The sequence below is a fragment of the Protopterus annectens genome, chromosome 11.part0 (assembly GCF_019279795.1).
Source record: "Protopterus annectens isolate FY-2018-M chromosome 11.part0, PAN1.0, whole genome shotgun sequence".
NCBI lineage: Eukaryota > Metazoa > Chordata > Ceratodontiformes > Protopteridae > Protopterus > Protopterus annectens.
In genome coordinates this window covers 1,083,478,007-1,083,502,672 of record NC_056745.1, presented here as the reverse complement: position 1 = coordinate 1,083,502,672, position 24,666 = coordinate 1,083,478,007, and the positions used below count along the sequence as shown (strand labels likewise).

General features: G+C 40.6%; 1 protein-coding gene across 3 annotated transcripts in view; it reads left to right on the top strand.

Annotated features, from left to right (window-relative positions):
- Positions 1–24,666, top strand: part of LRRIQ1 (leucine rich repeats and IQ motif containing 1) — a 3,765,329-nt gene that overhangs the window by 943,983 nt on the left and 2,796,680 nt on the right. For all 3 annotated transcript variants that reach the window (XM_044088432.1, XM_044088431.1, XM_044088433.1), the window contains one exon: positions 11,636–11,786. In XM_044088432.1, the coding sequence (XP_043944367.1) occupies positions 11,636–11,786 (151 nt within the window). The remainder of the gene's footprint in view (positions 1–11,635; positions 11,787–24,666) is intronic.

Sequence of the window (24,666 nt, the reverse complement as noted above, 5' to 3'; positions counted from 1 at the left end):
ACTTATTACATCATTCAGCTATCTCTCTTCTCACTAATGTATGTATATTTCTAGAATGCCTGTTTTTTTTAGCTTACTTCTCTCCAAATTGCTGTGCTGCAAATTGCTCAACAAAATGTGTCACTTTGCTTGATATGACTACAAACAAAGTTCTATATATGTTTACAGTACATCTTTGAACCTTACTACTTTTGATCCTTGTTGTCTTTTCATTCATCTTTTCTCAAATTTGTAATGCAGTCAGATTTTTCCTGCCTCTACTACTTTGTTTTTTTTTTTTTCATTTTTATACTGATTTGGTAAATACCACTGCATATGCAATACCATCTTTTTCTATTTACATTACCTCTGTGAGTGTAACTGTTTCTTTATTGCAGCATAACATTTTCTAATCTGTGATGACTGAATGATCACTACTGTGCTTCACTTAAACATTTCCTTCAATACAGAAATTTATTGCTGGGCCAGCTTACACATTGATTCAAGTTCTTATGCAAGGATACTGTCTTTATTTAACTTCTGTCCTAGGTCATGCCTGAAAAGTGTCTTTGGATCAGTATACTTACATAGTTATCAAATGTATAAATTAATAAGTAAAACATACTTCAAATGCATGCTTGTGGTGGAAGTGTTTTCATCTACGGGAAGCCAAAGTGTTCCCATATCTTGATTCCAGGATCCTCCCTGTGTCTTTTGACAGACCAGTTAGTATCAGTAAGGAAGTCTCTTATTTGTTTATTCTAGCCACTAGGGATACGTTTGAATGTATCCAAGTCCCAGCTGTAAACATCAGGGTGCCTGAAGTTTCTAGGCTGCAGCCTAGACAGTTAAACATGCACATTGAGATTTCCCATGGACAGACTTCATAAGCTTTAATGCAATGTACCCACTCTTCTGAATTATTTGACAGCAACTGCCTGTCTTTTTTCAGGGTACTGGCTTTCATCGTGTCTGGCATTCCAGTGATCTTTCATGCTAGACAGTTATTTTTGTGGATTCTCTGTGTCTGTTGCTTACATACTACATTTCCAGGAGAGCATAGAATATGCATATCTTGATAAATCAAATGACTTCTATTGTGTTGGAACAATCTTGCACACCTATCTCAAGGCAGTCCTTCCCATCTTCTCTCTTCCTTGCTGACAGTCACCATAGATGTGTTGGCCCTGGAGTAGGAGGAGCATTATGACAGAGAAATGCTCGTGGTGCTTTTTTATTTTTTTGCCATCAGAATTCTCACTAAATTTCACTGTACTGAAGATGACAGTGATCTTTGTAACTCTTCAGACTTTCTTCAGGATTCCCTTCTTTCAAGAGTCCTGACTATCTAGATCAAAGATATGGCAGTGTGTGGTGTATCAGCAAGCAAGCATAGACTTGATGTTATCCCAGTATCAACCTTTTGACTCCTCCTCAGCTAGGGGTGACCGTAGAAGAGGTTTCCTTTCACCAGACAGTGATCAAGGAGATCCACTAAACCAGAAATGTTGTGTCCCTTTTCAGGCAAGCAATCCCAGTGTTCCTGAAGGCTTACCTTACTGCTGCTCATCTTTGGCAGCATTTGGGGGCAGCCTATCTCTCCACTCATCTACTTGGCTGGACATCATGCAGAACAACTGAGTGAGAGAGACAGTATCCAGTGGCTGTATGATACCCTTTTCCTAGCCCCTCATCATCAGTCTCAGAGACTCACAGACATTCCACCCCATCAACTAAAAATGGCAGAAAAGAGAAACTGTCACTCTCTTGGTAAAAGAGCCATTCAAGAGGTATGACCAGACTAGGGAAGGTTCAGAATCTATTCAAGATTCTTTTGAGTTCCAAAGAAAAACAAGGACCACAGGCCAGTCCTGGATCTCAGTGGCCTAAATTTCTCTATCAGGAAGATCCCTTCCAGAATGGTTATGATGATTTTTTTTCTGCCTGAAGGCAAATTATTGAATTTAGTCACTAGACCCCCAGGATGCCTACTTCCTCATCAAGAATGACAGAATTTCCAGGTGGTTTCCACAATTCTGTCTTGAAGCCAATCATTTTCAGTTCAGAGCCTTGGCATTCAGTCTCAGTAGAGCTCCCTAAGTATTCATCAAGTGCATGGCGGTAGTCACAGCTCAACTGAGACTAAGAAAGATCTGGTGTTTCCATACTTAGATGATTGTCTCATCTATGCTATAACTATAAAGTCTCTAGTAACAACCAGAGATTACTTGCTACAGCTCTGCCTATCCTTAGGCATTTCTGCCAACTATGGCAAGTCACATTTCAATTGATGCAGTCCGTCTTCTTCTTAGGATGCCATCTGGCTGCAACAAACTGCACTTTCAGTTTTCCTGCCAACAGGATTCACTCCCTCAAAACCACCATCCAACTCTTGCTAGGTCAACATTCTCCCCCAGCCTCTTTGGTGCCCAGTGTGTGTGGATTCATTGCTTCAACCACAGTGATAGTCATTCATTCATGTTTCTACATGTCAGCATTGTAGTGGATGCTCAGTATTCAGTGGTCCCAACTCTCTGATCACTTCACCTACAATGCACAAAACACAACAGTGCAGACATCATATGAACTGGTGGTTAACCTCTTCAGCAGTTCTTTTAACTTTCTCAGCAACAGTTGCAATGGACGTCTCCTGTCTAAGGTGGGGGGGAAGCATTATGAGTGGAGAATGGTCCAAGGGACATGATCACATACAGAGGCCAGTCTTCACATCAACATTGTGAAGAATATGGTGATTCTCCTAAGTTGCAGGAATTTCAGAACCTCCTTCCTCCAACAGTGATCCCCATTAAAACAGACAATATATTTTTCATATAGTATATAAATAATCAAGGAGGAACCAAATAATACACTCTTTGTAGAGAGGGCATAAAGATTTGTCAATAGGTGATTATTTTGTATCACTTTATGATCGCAATGCACATCCTGGGGAAAGCCAACAGACTAGTGGACCAGTTCATCAGGTCAGTATTAATGCCATGAGTGCTCTCTCAGTCCCACAGTAGCTCAACAAATATTCAGCTACTGGAGACAGATTTGCTGCAGTCTTTTTGTGTCACTGTCCTACAGTGAGTGCAGCAGCTATTTCACATGGATCCATCCCAAGGGATAGTCACCAAGAAATTCTCTTGTTTGTCAGTGGCCTCCAGGGATTCTGTACTCCTTTCTGCCTTTTCTCCTTCTCAACTGATTCTTAGAGAAAGTAGACTAATCTGGTTCCCCTTGCTCAAGCCTCACTTATTGAAGGGCCCATTGCTTCTACATCCCCACACAGACCTTTTTTCTTATCCTTTCAGGCAGCTTCACCTGGATCTACTGAACTTCTAGTTGATTGCATATTTTTTTCCCACAATTCCATTAATGTGCAAAGACTGTTTCTTATGTCCATGTGTGGCTGTTATTTTGTCAATATCACAAAAATAATCCACTTGTAAGTTTCACTAAAGTAAGTGAAAACATTTCTCTTTATGGGTAAATGAGCAAGGTATAGGTTCCTTCTCTGCTTCTGTTCCCATGGCCTTACAGTTCCTATCAAATTTATTTGAGGACGGTTATAGTTGCTCTGTGATTAAAGTACAATTGGCATCCATTTCCAATTTTCACAACAGCTTTCACAGCTATTCTTTAATATTACAGACTATGCAAGGCTTTCTTGAAAGGAACCTTTCTTCTGAATCCTCCAATAAGACTGCACTCTCTCCTTGACCTCAAGTTTGTTCTGAACTCTCTAATGAGAGCCTCTTTTGAGCCAGCCTGTTCTGCAGATCTAAAATGCCTTTGTTGGAAAACTCTATTTTTGTTAGTCATGATATCAGCTAAGAGAATTTCAAAATTACAAGGTCTGTCTTCTATGTCTGCATACTTGTTTTTACAAGAACAGTATATCTCTAAGAATCATCCTATCTTTTATTCCAAAATTGTTTCAGAGGCAAATTTAAACTAACTCATTCATTACCAATCTCCTTTCCTAATCATTCTAGTAGGGGGAAATGCCTTCTGCACATGCTGGATATGCACAAACAACTCCATATTTTACATTCACAGAACTAAAACAATAAGGAAATATACTCAGTTGCTCTTATCACTTGCCGCAAACAAGCTGGGGCAGAAGGTTTCCAAAATAATGTTGTCTAGATGGCTTTCAGATTACATTTACTTTGCATACTCATAAAAGAAAAAAAAACATTACCAGGTAAAACAAAAGCTCATTCCACAAGATCTATCTCAGTTCCAACAGAATTTTTCAGGAACTGTACTGTAGATGAAATTTGTTCTGTAGAATCATGGTCTGTGTCACATACCTTTGTCAGTCATTACAAGCTGGACATAATTTCTAGACCCAGAGCCCTTGTTGGAGTTACAGTTCTCAGAAGTGTCCTGTCATAATGCTACCCAGGAATTAAGGTAGCTGGAGATTCTGTCCCATTAGTCAAATCAGACAGACTGGATGCAATAGGATACAGAATTTCTATACTTATGGTAATGCTGGATCCTTTCCATTCTAGCCCATGCGATAAGACATTCCTCCGTCTCTTCTTCCCCCTACCACATTGCCATCTTTTTTAAGGACCTGGCAGACCAACCTTTAGCTGTTCTCTCCCTTCCCAATTTTCTACACGAATATGTTCCTCTGGTCCTATTATCATTAACCAACAAACTGGGAATTGTAGAATTTTTTTTCTGTTTTTTTTTGTGAAAGAGCACTAGCAGAAGGTTGGATCAGATCAGACAAATGGTTTGTATCTCATTAGATGTATTAGACAGACTAGGATGAAAAGGATTCAGTGTTATGGCAAGTATGTAATTTCTGTTTAAAATTCATGACTGCCATCTTGAATTTCCATCAAGCTCAAGGTGTTCCAAAGGGTGTCATAGAATCCTTCAGGACTTTTTTTTATAGGGGACTTTCGTGCTAAAGCCTTGGTACAACTGTGTGATTCAGTACCTCTCCTTGACTTGTATTTTGTTTTGGAAAACTTGATACAAGTAAATTGACTTAAAATTTCTGCCTAGGAAACCATTTTTCTTGATGGCTGTCTTTTCTGCTAGGTGATTTTCAAATTGCATGTTCTTTCACTAGATCCAACGTATTTGATATTTCATAAATACTCAGTTTCATTTGGGACTAATACTTCTTTTCATGTCAAAGTAGCAACTGGAACCAACTTAAACTAACATATTAATTTACTTGTGTCCCACACCCCCAAATACTTGAACCATGGGAAGTACTTGTACTGTTTAGTCAGTTAAGGTACTTCGTAAACGGTGCTAAATTCTTTAAAAAGAATTCTCGGCTATTCATTTCCTTTACACTGTGGGTAAAATTGTTCAAAAATTACCCTTACCAGGTGGTTTCCCTCTGCAGTAAATGCTATGTTTTTCATGTTTTAATTTCTCAAAGTCTTTTTGGTTTCTAATACCATGACGGGAATGGACCTCATTCCTAAGACAGGGTATGGTTAAAATTTATGAAATTAGTATTATTTTAATCTTTGATGTAATCCAAAAGTGCTGTTCAAAGTGCCCACAATCTGCCTAAAACTCATTCCTTCTATAATTCATATGGAATTATATGTATTCATAGCATATCTGAATATAACTATAAATTATTTTTTATGAGATCTCCTACTACTATTGAACTGTTTGGGTATCCTTCTTCCACATTACTCTTATTTCTGCCTACAAATTCTTGTATTTTATGACTTTGTCTCTCTGTGTACAGAATACACTGTAATCACTGAGTGTAGCAATTTTAATGATTAATGTTAATTTTGTCTTTTTTGTCCTGAACTACTATATCTGTTTTTTTTTTCTCTCTTCTATGTTTTGAACTACTGGTAATTGGTGATACCATGTGATATAAACTACATCATTTTCTATAATGCTTAGTGGCTCATGTTTCCAATGCTTCTCATCTACTTCAATAGTGTAGTGTTTGCACAATCCCTGATGCAACATTCTTGCCACATTATTGTGTCCTTTCAGTATGCAGATCCTCTGCCATGAATGTATCACACCCAGCAACAAGGTGTGTAGCTGTTTCCATTTGTCTGTTTCTCTCACGTGTTCAATGGACTTTGTAAACCAACATGCACGTAGTCTACCATCCTGGGCCGCCATTATTTACCTTTCCTCTTTGAGTTTTAATTTATTACCTCTCCTTAACCATTCCTTTGTCAAATCCTGATCGATGTGAGGTTATTGCAGGAGATCTCTATACTTCCACATATTTATGCCTTATCCGCATTTCTTTTCTCATCTAATCCTTCCCTTATATTCTTTCTTTTGCTTTTTGCTGCCTGATTTTTGTCTACTTTTGGTTTAATTTCCATTCTTGCTTGAAACCAATATGCTTCTGCTAAACTAAGCAAGGAAGCCATCTTAGACTTGCTGTCCTCATGTTTTAAAACTTTTATTGTTTGGATCTGTCGAGGTTAGCATAGAGTCCCACTATCTATACTTGTAATCAGTTTCAAGAAGGCCTGTATCTCCTCTAGAATGAGGAATATATAATCTTGGTATACAATGATTTTTATATATCATTTGATAAGCATGAAGCATTCGTTTGATAAGGATGAATCATTTTTCTGTTTTCCTGTCCAACTGATCTAATACTTTTTAGGGCCAATTAATCACCCCAAAACTATAAATTAGAACAGGAGGAGTACATTGGTTTATGACTTGAACTTCATTCCTAGATATCAAAACTGTTTTCAGTATTACTTTTTGTCATCTGAAGTATTCATTACTGATTTTTATTTACATTTCATGCTTTATTGCCTATCCTTCATCAATTCCTAAATATTTATACACTCCCTCCTGTTCAAGTTCCTTTATGTTTTGCACAATAAGCCCCTACAAATGCTTCCTCAGGCCCATTATACAAGAGCTCTGGGCACTGTTGTAGCTTTCTTTAATAACCCATCTATAGATGAAATATTTGCAGTGGCTACTTGGTCACCATTGAATTATTTAGCAAAGCACTGCAAACTAGATCTGATATTTCAATTCAGAAGTACCTTTGGAGCCACTGTTTCAAAGATTATGCAGGCCTATGGTCCACCCATAGAAAAGCATGAGACTTTTTATAAGAGTTACAGAGAAAAAACTCACTCCTGTTAGATATGTAAATCGTATACTTAACCATGACAATAAATCTGTAGGAGTTAGATCTTCCTGTGTAATAACTTGGCCCACCTTCCCCCATTTTGGTTGAGATGGTCTTGGTTTCTCTTAGTTGCATGTCTTTATTTCTACTGTGGATTCCTCAGATATTGAGAGAAAGACAGAGAGAGAGGTACATGGTGCATTATTAGAAAGGGGAGGCACTCAACAGTCTGGAAATATTTGGTGGAATGAGCTGTCCTACTGCTTATGGCCTAGTCCTAAGGCTTATGGAGGGGGGCCCTACTTCTACAGCTCTGTTATTATAGCAAGCATGTAACATTTATGTACTAAATGAAATGATAGGAGAGTAGTTGATCCAATAAATTCCTTTTGGTTTTTAATATTTTTCTGAGAGAAATTTCAAGAACAGGATAGCACTACTGTAATCATTCAATGGTTGTAGTCTTTCTCTCTTAGTATACTTGTTTTTTAAACCATTGTATTGTTTTATTGAAATCATTACTCTAAGCTGTTTTTTAACTTAGTTGCATTCTTATTTTGAGGTAAAGGACATCCATGCTTGTCTGTGATGAATAAAGATACTTCTTTCGAGTATGTTTCACAGTTAATGTTCCATATAAAATAAGGAAATTAGTTAATCAAACAGCTGAAAAATACAAATCACATACCCAAAAACAGTCCAGGATTTTGCAACATATGCCTGATTTTGCATCATATTTTTGCCCTGTCAAGTTTTGATATTCTGATAAATCACTTTGGATTACAGTCAATAATGCCACTCATTACAGTTTCGTACTTTTTATTGTTCAGAAAATGCATGTCGATGCTAAACATGTAGTTCAATTACATTTTCAAGTGAATTAGAGCAATATTTAAAATTGCTCCTGATTTTGCACAATTGCCCTCACCCCAACCACATAATTTTTGGCTTTGTCCAGAATTCTTGAGCAAAGAAGTTGGGAGGTATGCACAGGTGGGTCTATATTATATCATTGAATGCTTAAAAAAGCGAACAATGAATAATCGAATCTCAAAAGCTCAGAACAGGGATTTTTTCTTGGGAAAAAAAATCTCTGTTCCAAAAAAAAAAAAGAAAAAAAAAATTGAAAGAATACATAAAGTGGGGGCTTTGATAGAATGCATCTTCGGTCTTCTAATAGGAACCCTGCACAGGCAGTTTTTGGTCAGTTCATTTACCTTCAGTAACAAAAGTGTAGAGGAAGATGTTCTTCATAGTGATCACTGTTGCAGTAGCCTAAGTTACATGTGTTATATCCTGCAGAAGATATAACAGCTGGACAACTTTCAAAGCTACAGGGCAGCTTCCATGCACACAAACCATTAGTCAGCTCAAGCCACTGAAAGAAGGGTTCTCTCCTGGCTTTTGAGGATCAACAGTCAGCTAATTCTGTTCCATTGCTCGGGAGATAAGCTCCCTCCTGGGGAAAAAAAAACTTTCACTTTACTTTTTAGTTGTTCAAAAGTTTTTGTGAGAAAAAAAGAAATTATTTTAAAGCCGTAGAAACTTTCACTTTACTTTTATGTGTATTTTTACATGGGAGCACATGTTTTTACTTTTGGGGTAAAAACATTTTTAAAAGTTGTTCATTTTTTTCTCGGGAGAATCTCTGTTTATTTTACTTTTTGGTGCTAGGAAAAGTGTTTAAAGTGCTTTTACTCTGTGTGTGTGTGTGTGTGTGTGTGTGTGTGTGTGTGTGTGTGTGTGTGTGTGTGTGTGTGTGTGTGTGTGTGTGTGTGTGCTTTGTCAAAAAGTGACTTTTATTTGCTATTTACCTGTTTTACTGACTACTGTGGCCAAGCATCTTTTTCGGCTTTAACAGGGAACAACTTGCCGGTTTCTCATAGAACAACCTACCAATTCCTCAGTTCTTCCTTTTACCAGCCACTAAAAAAGAATATAAATAAACACCACTCTGTATAACAGCAGGCTGATAAATGCCTCAGCCTCAAATGGGTAATTCTGCTGTGACCATTTCTGGTTCCTCGGGCCATTTATCTTTTTTCCATGGCTTTCTCTGCTGTAGTTGAAGCCATCATTGTCAGAGGGTTAGACATTTCCTCTGCAGCTGTTGGAGTCTCCTTGGTGGGCAAGGTCCTGGGAGAAGGAGAATGGAATTCCTATCTGCTTAGCCAAAATGAATTACCTGTCCCTAGGGAAGTTTTGCACAGCAAAAGTGGGTCTGCTTGTTAGAAATTCCTGTCAAAAAGAAGCAAAAAGTTAGATGTGTATTCTGTCTCAGTTAGTTTACAAAGGATGGTTTATTAGGCTTAGCTCAGGGTTTAGTTCAGGCTCTTGACCCTTTCATTGTTGCTGTTTCTGAAGAGATTTAACATTTTGAACCACAAAAAAATAATTGTGAAAGGGACAACTTCTATTTTTTCTCCTCCGGTTTCTGTTTCCAATTCTGAGGAGAGTGTGGCTTCTGCCAGTCCCTTTGAAGGATTCTCTTTTTCAAGAACTATTTCCAGAATGCACAGTTCTTTTACTGGGACCATAATGACATTCCACCATCTCTAAATAAGTATTATGATTTACTCCGACTGCATTTTTGAGAACCTACACCAATTCCTCTTGTTCTTTCAGGATTGGAGGATGTTTGTGTGAAAGCTGACAGCCAGACATCTAACCCCAAGAAAGTAGATAGATTTTATGTTCTTCAGTCATGTAGGTTTTTATACACTAATCCAAGATTATACCCAGCAATTATTTCTATGATGAACCCAGTTCCTGTTAAATGCCTGGCTAATGTCAATCCCTCCCCTTTTGGCAAAGATGGGAAAGCTTTTGCTAGATTTGGGAAATGTGTATTCTTCTGCAATACTTATTTTTAGAATTCTCACCTGTCAAACTCATATGTTAAAAAATTATGATTGCTGTTTTAAGAACACAAGGAATATTATGACATCTGTTTCCTTTTCTGAGGAAAAATAAACTTAGTTGTGCAACCTAATTGCTTCAGTGACTCAGGTGGCTACCCACTTGTTTGAAATGCACTTATGATTCTGCTGCTGACACTTTCAGGGCTGCTGACAGTGGAACTGTTATGTGGATGTTTGCTTGGTTGCATACTCATATCTTTCCCGAGGATGTCAAAGCTGAAATTTTGAATTCTTCTTTAGACAGAAAGTTAGTTTTGTGATCATATGCTGCTGAGGTCCTTAAAAGTGTGATCAGAGGAATAAGCTAATTCAAGGGATCTCTCAGATTTTTCAGCCTTCCTTCAAGTTTGTCAATTGGTTTAATGCTCCCCATATAAGCTTTTTTCATTTGCAGGGAGGATATACCCCATCTGTGCTGTTAATTTTTGTCTTATTCATTGAACACACACAAAATGCCAAGATATCTTGTTTACTTAACAGTATAACTTTTGTTTGTTTTCCTTTAAAGAAAGGTTAGTGCAGTTAACACAGAAGCTCCGAGCTGTCATTGACCTGCTCTCCGTAATCAAGGGTACACAGTTTGATTTTGTTCGCTTCCACTTGCCTACTGTGCTATTCTGAACAAGATACCTTTCAAGACAGTGGTCCAGGGTCACCTGTGAAAAGGGACACTTGTGCCCATTGGACAGGTTAACAACTGCATTTGAAAAAAACATAAAGGAAATGTGTGTATTGGTTTACGTTTGTAATTTAGGACATTTAGTAATGGTTAGCACATACCGGGCTTCATTTAGACTGAGTATAAACAAAATGTAGTTTGTGTGCTAATTTGCATAGTTTTCCACATTATTGATGTTTCAAAACTGTGGCAGCTAGTTAAAGGAAATCATAGATGGATAACAAATGATAGAGCAGCCTTATATATCTTTAACTATTTCTGTTATTAAATAACAGAACATTAGAAAGTATTGGTAAGACACAAAGTTGATGGATCCATAACCTGTAAAGTGGCTGCAGTAGAGAAAAATGAGTACAAGCTGAGCAGAATATATTAAAGGATTTCTGAGTTCATGTGGTTTGTTTTCATAAACTATTCAAACTCCAACCTAGAGGAGAGTGGGTATTGTCAACCAGTATATTTGAAAGGGTATACAAGTATAATTAGAGCCTTTTCGCGTTTATTATTTGTTAACCTGAAGGCCGCTATTTGCAGCTATTACTACAGGCAAAGGCAACATAAAAAATAAAAAAGACAAGTAAAAATGTTTATATAAAGGCATAATATAACATTATATCTAAACATATAGACTATAAACTGGATTAAAATCAGTGTTTGTGTTGTCTGTACTTTCAGCCCGTATGCCTGGTCATAAGGTGCTGTATGAAAGAATACCCATACCCAGAGACAGGCGCTTCTTTTTGTCATCCACAGTTTTTCATAGTTCTTGCTTTCAGTAGTAAAATCCTGCAGTCACATGGCCAGGCTTAATTGTAAGTATCCTTTTCTATAAACACTAAATGAAAGGGAAATCCAAGGAGATTTTTTTTTTATTCTTGTTGAAGCTGAAAGCTTGTTAGAATTTTGAATTACTTTTTACCTCTTTTTCAGGAAAATGCAATTAAGACTATAAACTGCCTTGATGTGGAAAATCTCTGTGTTCTCCTTCTCAACCATAACCAGCTAACTTCCATTCATGGTATTGATGGCTGCAGGAACCTGAAAGTTCTTGAACTCTCCCACAATAATATCACACGTATTGGTAAGACATTTTTGTATCAGTTGTCCTTTTATTCGAATGTCTTTATGATGTCTACATTTTGTTAGGCTTGTAATTGTCATGCAAGATGCTGATGCCATTTTGTATGCAACCACAGGATGGCAGCCTTACCCTAGCTCTGTCTTTGTCAGTGTATCTGCTGGACCAGACCACTGAAATGTTGGTTTTGTTCTACAGACTTTATCTGCAATTAAATACTGAACAACACACTAACTTTGCACGAGATACCTTAATACATGTGCATTTATTCTTCAGTGTGGGAAGATCTTAACTGAGAAAATAAGGTGTTTTCAAATTTTGTAGAGCAAAGCCAGGGATTGCTTTTTTCTATCACACACCATTCAGTTCACTGAATAACTGAATGCCCAACAGACATATAAGATTTTAATCAGGCAGATGTCACATTAATGCCACAATAATACTTTTATTTACTGTACATATCTTTAAGTATAGATTCATAGGTTCATAGGTTGGTACTAGGCTATCAGCCTTAGGGCCTATACAAGCCTAGCCATAACAATTCCCTGGCTATTTCTTCCCACATTATTTACTTTCCTGGACCCCTGTCTAGCAGGGTGACTGACGTGATCCCTGGGGTGAATTTCCTTTCTCCCATCCAATTGTCAAGGTTCCTCTTGAAGAGGTCCAAAGAGGCACTCTGCTTGACATGTATGGGCAATCTATTCCAGAGTCTGGGGAGTCTCTGGGTCAGGAACCTATCCCTCCAGCATGTTTTGTTTATTGTGATGACAAGGTTTAGATCCCTGGAGCGTGTAGCTCTGAGGGATTGGGATTTCTTTAAGTGTAGCATGTCCAACAGCTCTGGGTTTGACATAGCCTTGTATGTTAAGCAGAGATCTCCTCTGAGTAGACGATATGCGACAGAGTATAGCTGGAGTTTTTTAAGGCGGTCAGTGTAGGGCATCTGCTTTAGGCCTGTGATTCTTTTAGTGAGGTATTTCTGAGGCCTTTCCAGTTGTTGCAGATGTCTTGAGAGGTACATACCAAATGGGGCGTTGTATTCTATAATGGGTTTAATGAGGGATGGGTACAGTGGGACAATGACCTCCTTCTTTCTGGATGAAAAGCCCTTCGTGATGAGGTGTGCCACATAGAAGGATTTCCTGACTGTTGTGGCGATGTGGTTATCGAAGGTGAGACCACTGTCCACCTGTGTCCCTAAGTCTCTTTATCACACTTTCTGTGTTTAGTGTACTGCCACCTATATGGTAATTCATGGATACATGTTTTTTCCCAAAGGGGATAACAATACATTTCTTGGCATTGAGCTTGAGCCCATGGCTCTGGCACCAAGCATCTGTTTCTGTAAGGCCCTTTTGTAGAGTATCCACATCATTTGGGATTCAATAATGGCTCCCAGTTTGCAGTCATCTGCAAACTTTGTTAGCCAGAGTCCCTTAGTGTTGACCTGTACTTCAGAGAAGTAGATGCCAAACAAGAGCGCCCCAGGACTGAACCCTGAGGTACTCCACTTGTCACTTGTCTGGAGCTGGATTTGGAGTCGGCTACTTTTACAGTGTGGGTTCTATCAGTAAGCCATTTAGCAACCCATTGGGTGACATAGGGATTAATGCCCAACTTAGTAAGTTTATCTATGATTCCAGAGTGGGGGATGGTGTCAAAGGCCTTGGCAAGGTCTAGATAGGCTGTGTGGACCACCTTACCCTTGTCCATGGCTCTGGAGACTGATTCAAAGAAGTCAATCAGGTTCAGGAGACAAGATCGGCCCTTCACAAACCCAAACTGGGTGGGGTCCATTGTTTGAAGGTTGCCAATATCTTTGTTTATAAGTTCCATGATAATACACTCCATGGCCTTGCAGATAAGGCTTGTCAGACTGATGGGACGGTAGTTTCCGGGATCCAAGGTGGATCCCCCCTTGTGGATTGGGATAACTGTAGCTCTGCGCTACTCAGTGGGCACGAAACCTGAGGTGAGGCTATGATTAAACATGACACTTAGGTGAGGTGCAGTTCATATTGTAGTTCATGTAGTACACAGCCCGTGATGTCATCTGGTCCCATGGATGCTGTATTCTTGGCTTTAGAGAGTGCGTTTTGTACCTGTGTGGCCGTTATTACTGGAATTTGGCAATCTTCCGGTATTGAGATGGGCCATTTAGGGGGTGAGAGGAGGGTGAAGTTGGCACTGAATCGATCTGCCAGGATATTGGCAATATCCTTTGGATCAGTATATTTAATGCCATTCTGTTTTAGCTCAGAGCAGATCTGAGCATTGCCATTTAGATTCTTGACATAGTTATAGAATGCTTTGTGGTTGTCTTTGGAATCTTTGGCAATTTTATTTTCGTAACTAGCTTTGGAGGATTTTATGAGGCATCTCAGTTTCTTACTGAGGCTAGTAAGGGAGTTTTTTGCATCCTGGGATTTTCCTCTTTTCTGCAAAAGTTTCTTCCTTTTGTTGTAAAGTTTGTTTATGGCAGGGGACCACCAGATTGGCTTCCTTTTTGGATGAGAGCATTTTGGTTCTATTTGGGATGGCACGATTCATGCATGAGTGGATGTGCTCGTACAGTGCCTTAGTATAGGATTCAGCAGTTGAACTTTCAGTTCCCATCTGCATGGGTGTTATGAAGTTTGTCACTTCTGACTTGAGTAGCATGAAGTTGGCTTTGGAGAAGTTTTTTATGGTGGTTTCTTTACTGGGGGGTGGGGGTGGGATGTGGATGTTAAGGGTGATTAGCTTATGGTCAGACTTGACTAACGAGGGGGTGACCATAGGTATGGAGCATTGATTTCCCATGTTGGTAATGACCAGGTCTAGGATATTGGAGCCCCTGGTGGGACTATGGATTAGTTCCCACAGGAAAACTGTGACTAAATTATAACAGTGAGACAATTTTCAAGGGTTGTATCCATGCAGGTCAGTTTTGGGCAGTGGAATTTGTTGCAAAAAATAATTTAGGATACAGCATCAAGGACACTTTTTGGTGGTCCTTGGTTGGTTTCATCCTGCTCCCCCATCAGAAAATGGCAAATTTCTGGAAAATCTCATGATCTGAGATGGAGGTCCCCCCTTTCCAATCCACACTATATTACATGCTGGATCTGAGCCTGTCCCCAGAAATCTGCCTTTTTTAACTCTTCACACAATTTGGATGCTGTTCTTATGTGTCATCTGTGAAGTTTCTGCATTCACATTATATTATTATTTAGTGCATAAAGTATGCATAATGCATCTATTTATTGCAAAAAGACTTCACTTCATAATTTACCCCCAAAAAGAAACATTTAAAAAACTTCTTAGCTCACAACCCATGATTTTGTCTCATCAATACTAAGTGCATAATTAGGTGAAACAAAAACATTCTGCTTAATCAGTTATTGAAAAAGTATAAAATATGAATAAAAAAACATCATAACTTAGCAGTCTTCTGTTACAAAATACATTTAATGTTTATAAAGTCATATAGGCCTTGTATCTTTGTTGCTTGCAACCAACATAGCTCATTTGTATCCAATAAAGTTTTAGTGTCCTCTTCTGCATTGTGTTTGACTTGATTCAGTAGAGAGAAGTGAAATTTCCTGCAGCTACTGCACAAAATCAAATGTGTATACAAACATTTGTGAAGTATTTGTGGTTGATGGGATAAGATATTCATATATTTGGACAACCTGCAAAACGTTCCCATGTAGAATGCTTCACAGCTGCCACACAGTGCCAGACATACCACACAAATCAAATTGCAGTCATAGTGTGCTCTACACCCAAGACTTCTCTTGTAATTTACTCATTGTCTCATAAGGACCAGTGTGAACATATTTCATTAATTGAGTAAGAAAATGTCTCAATGGTATAAGTCCTGAGGATAATTTATTGCAGGGTTTCTGTTGTCCATTTTTGATTTCTCCTCAGAACCTGCTTTCAAATTTATACTTTTCCTGTATGTGAAATTAGGTATTTATCCTACCCTTTTAAATTAATATTCATGGCTCTTTAAGATGTTTCAGTTATTTGTGATCATTCTCTTGATGGTTACACTATCCAGACTGTATTCTAAGGCACTAAGTGTTACTATGCCTTCATTATTTATAATAGGTCTGTAAATTGTATTTCTACCCTGTATTACCTCATCAGTTTTTTTTCTGTAATTTTCTTCTGATCAAGTTCTTTGTCTATAAACGTCTCTCTGAGTGTCCAACTCTGATAGAAAGTATACATTATAAGACACTACCCCGGACAACCTGATTGCTTGCCCCTTTATTAAATTGCCCTTAATGAACAGCGGGTATCAACTGTTAGCATGTATATAGGTATTGGTTTTAAGAACAGAGCTGGAATAGAAAAAAATGTTTAATATGTCATTTTCTGAATTGACCAAAATGTTGGCATCCAGAAAATCAGTAGAATATTTTAATTATCTATCTGTTAATTGTAGAAAATTTGTAGGGTTGTTTACAATTGGAAGACCAGTTGTCATAATAGTTAATGTCTTCAACTCCCATGCACAACATACAAGGTACAATCCTGACCTATGACCAATGTCTGTTTGGAGTTTGCATGCTCTCCTTGTATCTCTGTGGGTTTTCTCCCACCTGCGAAAAACATTGAGTGTTTCCATCTCAGACTCACCTAAAAATGGAGCTGTGGGCAGTAGTACAAACTCTAGATGGTGCCCTGTAGGGGGAAGAGTTGTATAGGCCAACCACTCTGGGCATCTGCTGTGGTGTATAGTATCCTCAAATAGGAAAGCACAAATCACAGACTGCACAACATGGCAAGGATAGCCACTTGAAGCCATAAAAATATGGCTCTAACTGATCTGGTCATGTTGACTAATGTCACTAAAATGGGCATGGATATTTGCCCGTGATAAGTGAGTTGAGGACCTGGCCATTCTCAACCTACAAAAAAAACACAGAAAAAGTGAAAAATACCAACTGCAAAAGCATAAAATCCAAAACTGTTTAATACTTCAGTGCCTCGACTAGCAAGCCTTTCAAAGAGTTGACATCACAGTAGCACAAGCTACATTTAAATAACAAATATCACATAAGTAATGAATTAAATAAAACAAACATAAAGTAATAATTCACACTTAATACAGAAAAGCCTTCCATTTAAGTTCTTATTTAAACCATGAGGCACCAAAGTGTCAAACTTTAAAATACAGACTGCTTCCATATATAACAGTTTGTTTTTAAGTGCAACATCATCCTTAACCATTACCTGTTCTAAAATACATGCTTTCAAACTGGTATAAGACCCCAAGTGTTCTGCATAAAAATGTGATGCCACAGGGCTATCCAAATTTTGATATAAACCAATAAAAAGCACTGTAGCTAACAAAAACTGTAGAATAAAAACACAATAGGTCCCAGGAATCCACACTGACAGCTCCAAGAGTATCTTTTATTAAAACACACGTAATATTGAGCGCTTTCGTCTCAAAGAGAAAAGACTTCATCAGACTACACACACAAATTAATTAAAACATTTTAAATACTGGGAACAATTAACCATAAACCAATCACATTGCTAATTTCAGATTAGAACATGGAAACATTAAATGTTAAGTTGTCTATCTCGCCTTCATTCTTGCTGGATGGGTTCGGAGCCGACCTCGGCTCCGACTCGGCCACTCTAAAAGCTCGAGAGTTGGTTCCACCGGCTCGAGGCTCCCCTTATATCCCACAATGCTAGGCGTGAGTTACCTCAGATCTCGTTTGCCGCTACAGCGATCGAGGTGTTTGGTTTCTACCGGCTTCTTGGTGAGTTATTGTAGAGTAAAATTTAGTCTACTTAAACCCCTTTAGTTTAATTCTTAACAGTTGTTTCCCTTAGTTTAGTGGATTTTGTCCCCTTTTCTCTTCTATTATCCCCGTTTTTCCACAAGAACTCTTAAGTTCTTCCCTCGGGCCTTTGGGCCTTTGCCATCCCCTAGTGGTGTGTGTGTGTTTTCTCAAGAATTTAAAACTTTGATAGTGTGTTTTATTTTTTGAGTTTAAACTTGTATAGGGTGTAATCAGTGTGTTTGACTGTGTGTGTGTGGTTACACTTCCTTCTATAATGTCTAAAGACTCAAAGGTCTCAGGCTTCAAGAAGTGTGACTCGTGCTGTCAGAAAATGTCTCTGACAGACGGTCACACTTCTTGTGTCTACTGCCTGGGACCTTTACACCTGCAGGACTCCTGCGCTGTATGCCACGGCTTCAGCCCCAGGGTCCTGCAGGAAAGAAAAAACAAACTTATTTTGAGAGGTTTACTTAAGCCTGAGGGTTCCCTTACAGTTCCTTCGGGAAAGCCCTCCAAGGCTTCTAGGTCCTCGGCTCCAGCTTCTGAGCCGAGGCCTAAGGCTTCAAACCTCCGTCTACATCGGCTCCGGCTGGAGCCGATGAGTCTCAGACTGCAGTTTCTGTGGGTTCCTCGGCTCCGGCTGGAGCCGAGGTATTGGAAATTCCTGTGTCGGTTCCGACCAGACCTTCGGAACCGACATCTAGAAAGAGGTCCAGGTCACCGTCCCTTGGCTCCGTTCATTCGGCTCCAGCATCTCCCCTGCTGTCTGAATGGAGCCATAGATCTCACTCCTCTAGGTCATCGAGGCTTTCGGACCATGACCTTCAGAGGGTAGTGAGTCGACTTCTCAAGTCCGAGGCACTGGCCCAAATGCTTCAGAGCCCAACTCATCAGTCGATGCCTGACCCTGTCCCTCATTATGTTCCTCCTCCGACTCCGTTGAGCTCGGAGCCGGGGTGTTTCGGAACCGAGACTGTGGTAGCGTCGGAGCCGATACAAATGTCTTCGGCTCCATCGTCGGCTCCGATTTCTTCCTTAGAAGAATCTCGGCGCCGGACTTCCCTCGTCGGCTCCGAGGGGGTGAGTGGCATCGGACCCTTGTCCGACCCTGCTCTCCCTCTCGGGCTTGAGCTGGTGAGTTCGGCCCCGACATCGGCCTCGGAGCCATCACTGTCGGTGCCGAGGGAGGTTTTTAGCTTTTCGGAGCGGGGACCTCTGGCTCTGCCTGACAGGGGTGCGTTCGAGGTCATGCGGAGTGTGTTGGAACCTGGTTCAGCTCCACAGTCGGCTCCGTCCGCCCCTCCCTCTTCGGTGCCTCAGGTCAAGTCGACTCACTCCCTCATCCCAGACCGCAGAGAGCCAGCTCCTCAGGAATCCCCTGTGGGATCTCATCCTCTTCCGAGGCCTCTCCTGAATTGGCAGAAGAGCCCCCTCGGAAGAGAAAGTGTAAGAGGAAACACATAGACTCACCTGAGTCCGTCACCTCTGACACGGATTTAGAGGATTCCGAGGGTTCCCCCCGTTCCCCTTCTGAAGATGTCTCATTTGCAGACATTCTAGAAATCCTTAAGCAGAGGGGAAATTGGCCAGCCCTCAACCCTTCGGAGGATGAATCTGTGTACCTTGAGGCGTTTGGCTCTCGCCCTTCCACCTCCTGGGTGTCTCCCCCCTTTGACCCCCTCATGCAGGTGGTAGCAAAAAAGGCATGGACGGCTCCTGACTCAGTGGACCCCACCCCCAGGAGACCCTCAAAATTTATCACGACACCAGCGGATAAACAATTTTTGACCAAGGGAGTTTCTGTGGATGCTATGGTGGTTGCTGCTGCTACTAAGAAGGAACTAGCTGATCCTTCAGTACCTGTCCATCCACCTAACAAGGAATCTAGGTCTATGGACAGGTACGGGAAGCGGATGTTCTCATCAGCGACCTTTACAATGCGTTCGCTGAACTACCTATGCCATTTTACTCGTCTTCAAAGAGACTTGATCAAAGAAGCGAGTGACATGTTGAAGGATCCTACAGCTGCGGGTTTTCAAGACAAGATGATCACTCAGCTGGCTACCCTGAACTCCATAGCTAACTCCTCCATGCGCCTCCTTTCGTATGCGGCTGATGGAGCGAGCAGGGCCGCAGGGACAGGTGTAGCCTTACGCAGGCATGCCTGGATGCGGCTATGCAACTTTGCGGACCCCTTTAAAACGTCTTTCACTAATTCCCGTTCGATGGATCATCTCTTTTGGTCCTCAAGTGAAAGAAACCTTGACTAGGTGCGAGACGGATGGCAAGACTCTTTCTGCCGTCGGAGTCCGTTTTCTACTCCTTCTAGGCCTTACCCCAAAGGCCAGAAAAGTGGGAAAATGTGGTTCCAAACAATCTCAAGGGACTTCGCCTGACGACAGAGTCGGTTCCCGCCAGAGGCAGAGGGGAACAACAATGGTAGACGCCGCCCTAGAGGCAGGGGGGGTCCGCAGAACCAGGGCAATCGAGAAGCCTTCTCTGATAAGCCCTTTCAACATCCCTGAGGTGTTGCCCGACTGCCCCCCTTCGGAGGCAGTCGGGGGAAGATTGTCACTGTACCCAGAAGCCTGGCTATCCCTGACTCAAGACAAATGGGTACAGTCCATCATTTCCGAAGGCTATTCCATTCCCTTCGCATTCCAAACCAATCAAAAAAATCCCTTCCAGATGTTCCACCCGCTCAAAGGGATCTTGCAGCTTTGGAAATTTCAAAGCTGCTTGCAAAAAGAGCAATTCAGCCAGTTCCAGCAGACCAGCAAGGATCCGGAATCTACTCCAGGTTCTTTTTAGTTCCAAAGAAAACAGGGGACTGGAGACCAATTTTGGATCTCAGTATCTTGAACAAGTCAGTCAAGAAAACAAGATTTCGGATGGTCATGCTGCAGACCATCCTTCCCTTTTTGGGAAAGGGAAACTGGATGTGCTCTATAGACCTTCAGGATGCGTACTATCACATAAAAATGAACAGACGCTCCAGAAGATTCCTCCGCTTCAGGCTGGGAACCAGTCATTTTCAATTCAGGGCCCTGCCCTTTGGTCTCACCACTGCCCCCCGGGTGTTTACCAAATGCATGGCAGTGGTAGCTTCTCACCTGAGACGTCAAGGATTCCAGGTGTTTCCATATTTGGATGACTGGCTCCTCACAGCTCCCACCAAGCATCTTCTTCTAATGGCCAGGGACTACACCTTTCGCATTTGTCAAAATTTAGGCATTTCAATAAATTGCGAAAAGTCTGTTTTGTCGCCTTGTCGTACTATTACCTTCATAGGCGCAAATCTAGACACAGTCAACATGTCTGCGAGACTAACAGATCAGAGAGTAACAGACATACACAAACTGGTCTCGCTCCTCTTCAGCAGCAACAGAATCAAAGCCAGGTTAGTTCTGAAAGTGTTGGGGATTATGGCGGCTGCCATACCTCTGCTTCCATTAGCCAGATTCCACATGAGAATCCTTCAATGGATGCTCTTCACGCAATGGTCATACCAGCAACTTCCGATGTCCCACACCATTATGATTACGCAGACATGCAGGAATCATCTTCTGTGGTGGATGTCTTCCCCTCAGCTCTTATTGGGAAGACCCTTTGTCCCTTCCCCTCTGGTTGCTACTCTGACAACGGACGCCTCCCTGATCGGGTGGGGGGGGCATTATCAGGGCAGAACTGTCCAGGGCACATGGCAACCAGACGAATGCCACTTGCACATAAATGTTCTGGAGATGAGAGCAGTGCTTTTAGCGTTGCAAGCCCTTCAAGACTCTCTTCCCTTGGGAACGATAGCAATCCAGACGGACAATATGTCTGTAGTGTGGTATATCAACAAACAAAGCGGAACCATGTCCTATCCCCTGTGTCGAGAAACACTCAGACTGTGGCAATGGGCGATTTCTTCTCAGCGGTTTCTGATAGCAACGCACATCCCCGGGAAGTCCAATCAAATTGCGGACAAATTGAGCAGAGCTATCCTCATGCCTCACGAGTGGTCTCTGAAAGACTCTGTTGTGAGAGAAATTTTTCTCAAGTGGGGTCAGCCTTGCTGCGACCTTTTTGCTACTCCCCAAAACAGCAAGTGCAGAGATTATTTCACCCTATTCCCTTTACCAGGCCAGCCCAGCAGAGACGCTCTAGTCCAAGTTTGGCCCCGGGGACTTCTGTATGCATTTCCTCCCTTCCCACTAATCTCTCAAGTGATACAGAAAGCTATCGCTCAGAAGGCCTCGTTGATCCTCATTGCTCCTTACTGGCCTCGACAGGTTTGGTTCCCCTTTCTACATCATTTTCTGTTGGAGCGACCTTGGCATCTGGACCTAGTTCCAGATCTTTTGATCCATCAGTCGGGTCAGTTTCATCGCTCCCTTCCCTCTCTGAACCTCACTGCTTGGTTCCTCCAATTCCAACCTTAGCCAGGCTTCCTCAAATATCTCACTCTGTCCGAGATATTTTGATAGCTTCCCATAAATCTTCCACTCGGAAGGTTTATTTGAGTAAGTGGAAACGTTTACTATTGGGCTCAAGGAAAGGACATAGATCCTTTCACTGCTTCCATCCAAATGGTCCTTGATTTTCTAGCTGAACTCTTCCATGCAGGTTCATCTCCTTCTACTCTTAAAGTTCAATTGGCAGCTATTTCTAATTTTCATGTGGGCATTTCAGAGTCTGCTATCATGTCCCACAAGCTTTGTAAAGCCTTTTGAAGGGAGTTTTTCTACTCAGACCTCCTATAAGAAATCCTCCTCCTCCTTGGGACCTAAATTTAGTTCTTAGCTCTTTGATTCTTTCCCCTTTCGAACCTGCAGCCTCCTGTTCTTTAAAATTGTTATCATGGAAGACACTCTTTCTAGTGGCTATTACTTCAGCTAGAAGAGTTTCAGAACTTCATGCACTCAGCTGTCGACCTCCTTATCTGTTGTTCCATAAGGACAGGGTATCTTTACGAACCAACCCGTCTTTTTACCTAAGATAGCCTCGTCTAACCTAAATCAAAGCATTGACCTCCTGTGTTTTTCCAGAATATTCTAACAGGTCTGAACAAAATTGCATTGGCTAGATGTTCATCGTCAGTTAAGGTACTATTTGGATAGAACCAAACAATTCAGAAAATCTGACCAGCTGTTTGTCTCTTATGCAGAAGGCAGAAAGGGACTTTCAGTTTCAAAGGTATCATTATCTAGATGGCTAACATCGCTGATTTCCCTTGTTTATGAAATTAGACACCAAAAGCTTCCTAACAAACCTAAAGCCCATTCTACCAGAGCTTTGGCTACTTCTATAGCCTTCCAAGACAGACTGCCTATTGACACCATTTGTGCAGCGGCTACTTGGGCTACTCCTCACACTTTCATTTCTCATTATAAATTGGATTTAGCTTCTAGGCATAGAGCTAACTTTGGTTCCACTCTTCTCAAGAGTCTGTTCCGTTAGGCCACCCAGGACAAGGTGCTAGGGACGCGGTCCCATCCAGCAAGAATGAAGGAGATAGACAACTTAACATATAGAAGTTATGTTCTTGCCATAACGTTCCATGTTAGTTGTCTTCTTCTCGCCTTCTTCTTGCGTCCCACCCTCCTTCCCCCTGGCCTGGACAGACCTAGAGGAGTTTGATTGTGACCTCTTTTTCTACCACCTCTTTACTTTAGGTATATGCTCTACCGTGCATATTTCCTAGATCAGGATGTAGGTCACCCTTCTCTTCACCCGTGTTTATAGAGGTGGATTTTGTTTCTAGTTATTCTGCTACTATTATAAGCTGGGCCTAGCTTACAAACGAGATCTGAGGTAACTCACGCCTAGCATTGTGGGATATAAGGGGAGCCTCGAGCCGGTGGAACCAACTCTCGAGCTTTTAGAGTGGCCGAGTCGGAGCCGAGGTCGGCTCCGAACCCATCCAGCAAGAAGAAGGCGAGAAGAAGACAACTAACATGGAACGTTATGGTAAGAACATAACTTCTATATTTAAAGCAACCTCACTTATAAGTAAGTTCAAATACTATACTAAAGCATTTAACAGTTAAATTATGAAGCATTCAGAAAACATAACCCTTGTTAAAAACAAAATCTTAATACATATACACAAACAACTCAATATACCAAGTGACATATTATTATATGTCATTTTTTCTTTCATATAAAATAGGTGCAATGGAAATTGAATCATTGGATTCTTAATATCTCTAACATGCTCTTGTACTCTGATTTTAAACAGTCTTTCGATTTCTCCTATATAGAAGAAACCACAAGGGCATGAGAGACAATAAACTAGTCCCCTGGATACACAGGAGAAAATAGCCCTAGGCTGAAAAGAAATACCTTTTATTTTATCAAAAGTCCTGACCACATGAATACAAATATAGCATTTACCACAGGGAAATGTACCAGAATTTTGTAGAGGAATAGTTAAAATTTCAGTAGGCATAACGAATATGAACAACCATGTCTTTTATATTTCTGGCTCTTCTTAACCCCAGACTTCCCCTTATGTAGGAATGGCCAGTAGTATCTGAAAATGTTTTCTAACTCAACACTGTAAATATTATAAGCAGTGACAAAATATATATTTTATCACTAATATTCCCTGCATGACTCCTGTATCTATTCACAGACTTCATATCATCTGGAACATTAACCACACTAGTGGTATCCCTTCTCAAGTACAACAATTTATTCAGAGAATTAATTAATTCATTGCTATATCCCCTTTGTTTAAAGACTATACAAGAATGTAAAATCTCTTCTTTGAGAGACTGAATGTTATTACATAGCCTATTTATTCTGAGTAACTACTTATAAGGCAAAGCCTTTCAAATATGGGGGGGGGGGTGGCAGCTGTTACTATCTATAAAATGAGTACCATCATCAAATGTTTTGTCAATCTTTGTAATAATCATATTATCTGCAATATTTAATTCCAAATCTAAAAAAACAACAGAAGTGCCTTTTTGTACACCATTAAATTGTAGACCAAAACATTTTTTTGAAGAGAAGCTACAAAAGAATCCACTAGCCATGCACCACCACCCTTACATAAAAAAAATTAATCATCAATAAATCTATTATAAAAAACA